Source organism: Juglans regia, chromosome 11, assembly GCF_001411555.2.
Source record: "Juglans regia cultivar Chandler chromosome 11, Walnut 2.0, whole genome shotgun sequence".
In the NCBI taxonomy this organism is placed as follows: Eukaryota; Viridiplantae; Streptophyta; class Magnoliopsida; order Fagales; family Juglandaceae; genus Juglans; species Juglans regia.
The window spans coordinates 33,063,060-33,071,996 of NC_049911.1; the positions used below are offsets into that span (position 1 = coordinate 33,063,060).

The following is an 8,937-nucleotide window of genomic DNA, read 5'->3' on the forward strand; positions in this document are numbered from 1 at the left end:
AGTCCGAGAGTTCGCTTGAGATCTGCTCGACACCCCGCTCGAACCAATGTTAATTTGGTCGTTCACTCGAGACGAGCTCAACACGCCGCTCGAGCGAAGTACTCAGTTTTTACCAAATTAGGGTTTTCAATGTCGTTTGCTATATATATATCATATTTGACATGTCTTATACTCCTTAAGCATATTTTGAGAGATAACAATTGTTTAGTGAGTGTATATTATGTGAGAGAACAAAAAGCTTTAGAGAGTGTGAGTTGAGATTGAGTGGTTATAATCTCCTCTAGTTAATAAGATTTTTGCAACTCTATGGATGTAGGCAATTTGCCGAACCACATATATTGAGCGTCTTGTGCTTGATTGTGTTGCTTTTATTTTATTTGTCATCGTTGGTGTGTGTGTTTTGACAACATTTCACAACAACTGGTATTAAGAGCCAATGTTGGATCTGAAGGAGAACGATGACTGGAGATCAAATGAAAGCACAAGGGATCTAGAAGTTCGATTGTACCGATTTTGGGTACTGGAAGGTGCAGATCGAGGACTATCTCTATAGGAAGAGGCTTCACCTTCCACTGTTGGGAGAGAAGCCGGCGAGCATGGATGATGTTGAGTGGACCCTGTTAGATCGACAGGTTCTAAAGGTTGTTCGGTTGACCTTGTTTAAAACAGTGGCACACAATGTCAGTAAGGAGAGAACCACGATGGATCTCATGACGATTTTGTTAGGTATGTATAAAAAGCCGTTTATGAACAATAAGGTGTACTTGATGAAATAATTGTTCAATCGGAATATGTCGGAAGATATGTCTGTCACCCAATACTTGAATGAATTCAATATGATAAAAAATCAACTGTCTTCTGTAGAGATTGAGTTTGATGATGAGATCAGAGTGTTGATTCTGTTGGCATCGTTGTCAAATAGTTGAGAGGCCATGAGGATGGCTGTGAGTAGTTCAGCTGTCAAGATAAAATTGAACTACGACGACATACATGACATGATACTTGTTGAAGAGGTACGTAGGAGAGACTCATGTGAGTCCTCGGGTTCTGGATCGACCCTGATTGTGGACAATAGGGGTATAGGACATGACATATCAAACTCTAAGAGCAGAGAGAAGAGCAAGACAAGATCTGGGCAGTAGATCACATGCTGGAATTGTGGCAAGCCGGGCCACATCAAGAGAAATTGTAGGAATCAAGAAAGTGTTGAGGATGATGTTATGAACGTAGTGGTAGAAGAAATTCATGATGCCTTACTTCTTGCAGTGCACAATCAGATTGGTGATTGGATGTTGGATTCAGGGTCTTCATTTCATAGCACCTCACATCGAGAAATCATGCAGAATTATGTTGCTGATGATTTTGGGAAGATATATACGGTTGATGGAGAGGCATTGGATGTAGTGGGAGTGGGTGATGTGAACATCACACTTCCAAATAGAAGCGTGTGGACTTTACAGTAAGTCAAACATGTTCCAAATCTGAAAAAAAAAACTTATCTCTGTGGGACAGCTTAATGACAACGGTTTTGCAGTAGCGTTCTTTGGAGGAGTTTGGAAGATCACTAAGGGTGTGCTGGTTTTAGCTCATGGTAAAAGATCTAATTATTTGTATTTAACATCAGGGTCCAGTGATGTGCAGAGAAATACAAAAGTGCAAAAAGACAGATTTGATCGTGCAAAACATATGAGGAAGCCAAAGGGAGTTAGCTTTGTCGTTCCTCATGAAAGCCTGGGAAAGTTGGCTAAAGTTGTCAAGATTGGTTTGAGACCAGATACTTCCGGTGCAGTGAGAGTTGTGAGTTGCCCTTTGGATGTGCTGACAAAGGGTGATGTACGTAGAAGACTGAAGTTGGGCTTGACTTCAGTGTGTCTTCTAGCTTGAAGAAGGGAGTTGTGAGCTGCAAAGATGATAGGGTTTGGCTGGAAATAGTGGTTGGCATGTGGACATCCAGTCTCCAAGTGAGAGATTGTGTGGGGTGTATGTGAAGACTGGTTTTGGAGCTGAAAAATGTGTTTGCTGAAAATTGACTTGACAGTGCACTTGAATGAAGTTCGCTTGACATACTGCTCAAATGAAGTTTAAGTCCGAGAGTTCGCTTGAGTCCTGCTTGACACCCTGCTCGAGCGAGACACAAACTCTAATATTCGCTCAACACCCGCTCGAGCTAATGTTTATTTTGTCGTTCGCTCGAGGCGTGCTTGACACGCCGTTTGCTATATATATGTCATATTTGACATGTCTTGTACGATCTTAAGTATATTTTGAAAGAGAACAATTGTTTAGTGAGTGCATATTGTGTGAGAGAGAAAAAAGTTCTAAAGAGTGTGAGTTGAAATTGAGTGATTATAATATCCTTTGGTTAATAAGATTTCTACAGCTCTGTGGACGTAGGCAATTTGTCAAACCATTTATATTTTACGTCGTGTGTTTAATTGTGTTGCTTTTACTTTATTTGCTATCTTTGGTGTGTGTGTATTTTGCACATTGGTGTGTGTGTTTTGCACAACATTTCACAATATCTTTTTATTTTTACTGAGTGCATATATGTATACATGTAAAAATGCCTTGAGTGCATATGTATGCGGCCATGATCTCAAATGATTGGAAATGATATTTTCACTATTTTTTATGAGATAATTAATAGAATTCTAATATCTTAAGGGCTCTCTAGAGCTTGCTTTTCATTCAAAGGCTAGCTACTAGATTGTAATGCAAATACTATATATGCATGGTATAATTACGTAATTCATAAAAAAAAAAAATACATGCATATATACGATCGATGTTAAAAGACGAGACTGCTGATCAATGATTGCAGGGGCATGCATGCTTGTGCATATGGAAAAATATTTGCATCAGCTCCACACCAGCACACACTCAACCTATTGAGTGTAAAAAAAAAAAAAATGATGTGAAGTGTGTGCTGGTGTGGGGCTGATGTATAGCATTTCCCTGTGCATATATAGTACTTTGATAATTAAGTAATTCCAAACAAAGTACATACGCCAAGTAGTGCTGCATGCATGGACGCCATTCATTTCTGTGCAAACTTTGCCATAATAATGCTCAAGAACCACCAACGTTCAGTCCAGGTCCCGACGTTTGCTGTCCTCTTCTCCTATACTGAATCCTAAAACGTGCTTTTACGTACAACTACAGACTTTAAATACGTTATTATTGGACAACTTGTTTATGCCTTTTATTTTATAGGAAAAAAAAAAAAAAATACTTATTTTCTACATGGCGCGCATCCGTTATATTGGACTGTAAAGAAAATTTTTGATACCCATAAATGAATGGGCCGTTGCTCATTGGGCTTTAGACAACCCTCAATAAGTAGGCTTTAGGATTTCAGAGGCCCATGTATAAAAAAAATGAAAAAGGAGATTGTTATGTACTTTGTTAGGGGAGGATTGTTTGTATTCAAAGATGATATGAGATTGTTTTAAATAAAAATTAAAAATTAAATAAAATATTATTTTTTAATATTATTATTATTTTAATATTTGAAAAAATTGAATTGAGATTTAAAAAAATTGAATTGTTTATTATATTTTTTGTAGAAATTTGATAAAATTGTAATGATGAGATGAAATGAGCTCTAAATCGATCAATTATCACGTTTTCACATTACTCACCCCTCAGCCAGAAAAATAAAAAATAAAATAAAAAATTCAACTATTGGCGTAACTTTATTTACAATGGCATCCCAATTAATCATCTGAGTCTCAATAAATAATTTTTTGCAGAAGAAATTAATTAAGATATCCATGTTTTGCACTAATATCAATTTCTCTTAGAGGGCACCTTCAAATCATTGTAAACTTTCAAGTAAAGAGAAGTGTTACAGCTACATAAAGATTTTATAAAAAAAAAAATTTATAAATTGATATAATTTTATATAATAAATACGTTATATCTATTTTATAATAAAAATAATTTTAGAATCTAATTTATTACATTAAGTCACGTAAATTTATAAATTTATTTTTATCAAAAAAATTTCGTAATTAAAATATTTCTTAATTAATAATATATATATTGCATGCTGAATAATATTTTGTCCTTTTACACACATGTACGCATGTGTATATAATAATAATATAATAATAATAACTTATTCTTGAAAGGTTCTGCTGTTAGTTATAGCCTATAGGTAGTTTGCCAACAACAAACATGTCCATAGTCTCATCTCGGCAAAGCTTCCTCACCAACACCCTCAGTACTCCACCTTCTAACAAACCCAATACAAAGATTCTATACCCTGTTAAAACTATCTCATGCAGATACCCACCTCATGACCACCAAGATTCTCGACGGTAATGTCTCCAAACTCAATCACAGATTTTTTGGTAGTTTCTTCAACTGGGTATCTTCCGATTTTCTTTTCAGCTGCTTTGATCTGCTTTTTCACAAGTATTTATAAAAAAAGATTGTGTTGTTATTCGGTTTTTTCCCAGGAAGGGTAACAACCAGTTGGCAAGGTTGGCCGTAGTGACTCTGGCAGCTGGGGTGTTGACACTGGGCCCAGTTTACGACGCATCTGCTGCCAAGACTGGTGGAAGAGTTGGCGGCCAGGTTTTCCGGCCTTCGGCTCCCCGGTCAGTCCCCAGAATCAACAACACTTCTAGGTAACTCGAATTACTTTGTTTCTTTTATTCAAATTAGGCAATTGGTTGTGGCACCCTCTATAATTTATTAGATTTGTTGGGAAGTATCTTTGAGGGGAAGTGATGAATTTAATCCTTTAATTTATATTATAACGTCAAATGTGAGCATAGTGTGGACTCAAAGGTTCGAACTTTTTTTTCCTTTAATTTATGTGCTTGGTTCTTTCACGAGTGTTATTAAGCATATTCCGGTATCTAGTTGCCTGACATTGACTTGAAGCTGCAGCCAGATATATTGCCTCACATGTTTAAAAAAAAAAGATGTTGAATGTCCTCTTGATCAACGAACCACATCTTCTGTTATTGATGATATTAGTACCAGTATTCAATACTGAACATGGCTTTCAAAAGTCCATCAGGCATGTAATAGATATTCTATTGAATTTGTTTAATCCAGCCTGTGTAGGATCACTGTAAGTCTGTAAGAATTTTTAACCAAGATGCTCCTTTTGAATTTTCTGTCCTTATCTAAAGGAATTTAAATACATAAGATTATAAGCAAGGTATTATCTGCGGTCTACTGAGATGATTAAATTTATTTGGCAGGACCAACATTTATATCAACCCTCCGGTTGCCCCGCCTTTAGTTGGTGGGTACAGTTATGGTTATGGTGCACCGTTTCTTTGGAGGCTGGGGTTGGTCACCATTTTCATTCTTTGCACCTGGTCCAAGTGCTGCCATTGGCCTTGGAGGTGGATTTGAAGTCATAGCTCTGTTTCTGTTTCTTCGAGCTGTAAGTGCTGTTGTGAGGAGATTTATTGGATCAAGAGATGGAGATGATGAGTACTAGTGGCAGAGAAAAACCTTTTTTTGATGCTTGAATAGAATGATATGCATAGACGCTTCTCTTAAAGTGGCAACAATACACTTTTAACCAGCCATCATGTTGTATTTTAGACCATTATTCTGCAATGTAATTGTGCCAGGGAAAATGGATTCTCTTAATGCTCTGTTACAATACTTTTTCAGCCAGTGAAAACTGAATCCCCTTAATCTTCTTCTCGGCCCGCAGCTAGATACAAGTGGCCATAGAGCTTCATAACTCAATCATACACGAAAAACCTTCATTTAAAGCTTAATTATGCCTACATTTAAGGTTAGCTTTGATAACTTTCTATAAGCACATTTCCACTTAAAATCAGCCTTTAGAGCACCAACCAGAAAAAAAAAATTGAGAATGAAATGAAAACCTGCTTTTATATTTCATATGGAGTAGTCTGCCTCCATCATTTTGAGCTCTAGGTAATCCCTTGAACCTTAAAGCACTCTTCCTTTGAGAGCCTGTCTTTAATAAAATCAATTAAAATATCATGAACCAGTATGACTGAAAAAATTGGGTTTGAAATCACAACTGCTTGGAAAGTATGTCCACAATAAATATAGTGCACGAGTTATGGCCTTCAATGGTACTATTAGACCGTCAAGAAATATTGAATTTTAAGCAATTACTTAATACCCCTCAGCTCATTTTCTTACATCCTGGGGTAAATGGAAAGCATAAATCAAAACTTGCTTAAAAGTATGAAGGCAAAACATCCTCAATGTTTTTCAGTATACATGTCATTCAATAAGCTGGACAGCCGCAATGGCAGGTATTTTTTCCCTCAACTTTTGTGTTAGAGCAACACGGACTGTCATAACTCCAGCAGCAGGTCCACTAAGCCGAACATTGACAACATAGTCATTGATCTGAACAAGTTCAAGAATCCCACCTCCTGTGCCCGCGAGGTATGGTCTAATCTCAGAAAGAACCTGAAAATAGAAAAAAGAAAAAGAAGCAAATAACCAACTTGAGCCTTGAATAACTGAATTATCACTCCCTCCCCGAAAAAAGTACGATAGAGACTGATTATTGACCATATCCATTACAGAGACATGTGTAAGCAGCATACAGTAAAAACTTAGAAAACTTATTGCCGAGTATTAGCTTGAAGATTTAAACCTCATTCTACATGTGAGACTTTATGCTCCAATTGACTAGTTCATTCTACAAGTGGACATTGGGTTGTATCTAGTTTATCTAGAAGTTTTGCTCTGCAGTCCCAGTCAGTTGTTGCAAAAATAGTAATTGCATGAGATGGTTAGTAAAGTACATAAAACGGAATGAATTAGACCGATCTGTAAGTTGTGTTATTCTAATCAATTTCATTTTTTAACTCCCATGCAAGATTCATGGTGACTTTCATTATAAATTGCTTTTAGTTTAAGAACTTATGTGATATTCCAGATTCTGTGGTAGGTATTAGGCGTACTGAGTAAAATTGGGCAATATGAACAACCACATGGAAGTCAATCATGAATTACCCTTGTCATTCACCTACTTGTATAAAAATGGCAAAATAATGCCATGTTTCAAACTGTATGAATTGCAATTTGCAAAGGCATCGTACGGCAGGTGTTAAGGAAACAACCTATTTAATTACTCTATTAAGATTTAATAAGCAAATACACGATGTAAACTAGAGGTCCATTGTCTAACCTTTTCTATGTTGTCCTCATTAAGCTCAAGCCCCGTCTCGGTGTCTAGGATCTGCTCCACGGCCATGATTTCTGGAATTTTATCTCGAAGCCGAGTTTCAATTCCCATCTTTAGTGTCATAGTTGAGCTTGGACATGACCCACATGCTCCTTGTAGCTTTAGTACCACAACAAGGCCATCTATCTCGTGTAAAACCACATTCCCTCCATCGGCCATTAAGCCTGGCCTTACTTCCTCCAAAATCTTTTCCACATTTTCTTCAGTTAATGGAAGGACACAGGTTGGTGAAACCACAAGCCCTTCAACAGTGGAAAATAATGCCAATTTCAAAACTTCGATCTCATCTCTTATTCAATCAGATCTTAATAACTTTCTTTCCTCTTAATAGTTTCAATAAATGAAACTTTCTTACCACTATAAATAAATGGAACCTTGCCTTAAATTAAACTATAAAATTGTTGCTTAGTATGGTTAAGGTTGATGTATGATTCAAAATCTTTACTCATTTTATTTTCTCACATTTCCTAAGCATAGAAATATTCTCTTTGTTTGAAGAAGAAATGAAAGAAGCTTAATGAAACTAGAGAAAAGGCTCACTTTCTATGTGAAATGACGATACCATCATTTTTTGATTTCTTTCAACTAGAGCAGATTATCTTCTTTTTTTTCTGAATTACGGAAGTGTTCTTGGTCCTTATCATCTCAATTCTTAAGGGATTTGCGTTAAAGTTCCATAAGAACAGCAGTTGCCTTTAAACAAACACTTGAAACCCGCATAGTTCCGAGTCTCGAGATTTACTTCATTACAGCAACCAAAAGGTAGTTTATTCGAGCAGAACAAAAACTGATATAAATTTAACAATATTTGGAGTTTCAATTGCACTCACCTGCTCGAAGTCGTCGAGCACGTTTCGAAAAGTACCCAAGAAAGTATCTGGCATGGAATTGACCTCTAAGGAAAGAACAGTTTTTTGAAGAGAATCCTCTGCAATCTGAAATGGGGTTCTAGAGAGAGCGTACAAAACTGAGTGAGTCAATGAACCACGATGAACTACAAAAAAGAAAAAGAAAAAACCATATGGATGGAACTGTGAACTGAGTTGAGAAGACCTTGAAGACTGAGAAGTTGGCAGCTGAAATCCTTTCAGATGGGAAAAGAGACGAGCTAGGTACAGTAGTGGGTGGTGTTACTTTGAGACCCTGTGCTTGGGTTGAGAATGCACCCACCATTGAGTGAAAGAGTGGAAAATCCACTAAAAGGAGGAAAGTTCCACGATACCAATTTGGTCTCTCTCTCTCTCTCTCTCTCTCTCTCTCTAAAAACAATCAAGGAAACCCATACCGATTTGGATTTCTCTTCACTTTGTTTGTAGTTAAGTTATGATCTTTATAGCAGGAATGGTGGCCGGAGATGTTGGTGGTAAGTGTTTTGTGATTGGCAGATGATATCATATGATAAAACGAAACTGGGAAAACTGCCAACCGATATTTGAGTTCCTTTACTTTTTCCTTTCCCTACAAGTTGAGGATAGAATCCGAGTTTGCTATACAGATTACTGAAGAGAAATGAAGCCACGTCGGGGGATTGGATGGGACACAAAATCCCTCCGCACTCTCGCTCTCTCTGTTAAAAGCATAGAAGTGCTCCGGGCCTTAAAGGCGTCCTGGCCCAAACAATATGGCCTCCCTACTCGCTACAAACCCACAGGATCCATGCATGGGATGTGTGTGTCATCATATTAAGTTTACTCATTTCAAATTTCGAGTTTTATTTTCTCCCAAAA

The 8,937-nt window shown here is 37.1% G+C and overlaps 1 protein-coding gene and 1 pseudogene across 1 annotated transcript; one reads left to right on the forward strand and one right to left on the reverse strand.

Annotated features, from left to right (window-relative positions):
- The first annotated feature begins 4,147 nt into the window (after positions 1-4,147).
- On the forward strand, positions 4,148-5,657 carry LOC108979690 (annotated as a pseudogene).
- Positions 5,658-5,999: 342 nt separating this feature from the next.
- LOC108979689 (nifU-like protein 3, chloroplastic) lies at positions 6,000-8,722 on the reverse strand. The gene is made up of 4 exons (XM_018950409.2): positions 8,264-8,722; positions 8,041-8,158; positions 7,154-7,452; positions 6,000-6,426 (listed from the first exon to the last, which is right to left on the reverse strand). The coding sequence occupies exons 1-4, from the start codon at positions 8,381-8,383 to the stop codon at positions 6,235-6,237; spliced, it is 729 nt and encodes a 242-aa protein (XP_018805954.1). The 5' UTR covers positions 8,384-8,722; the 3' UTR covers positions 6,000-6,234.
- Positions 8,723-8,937: the final 215 nt, after the last annotated feature.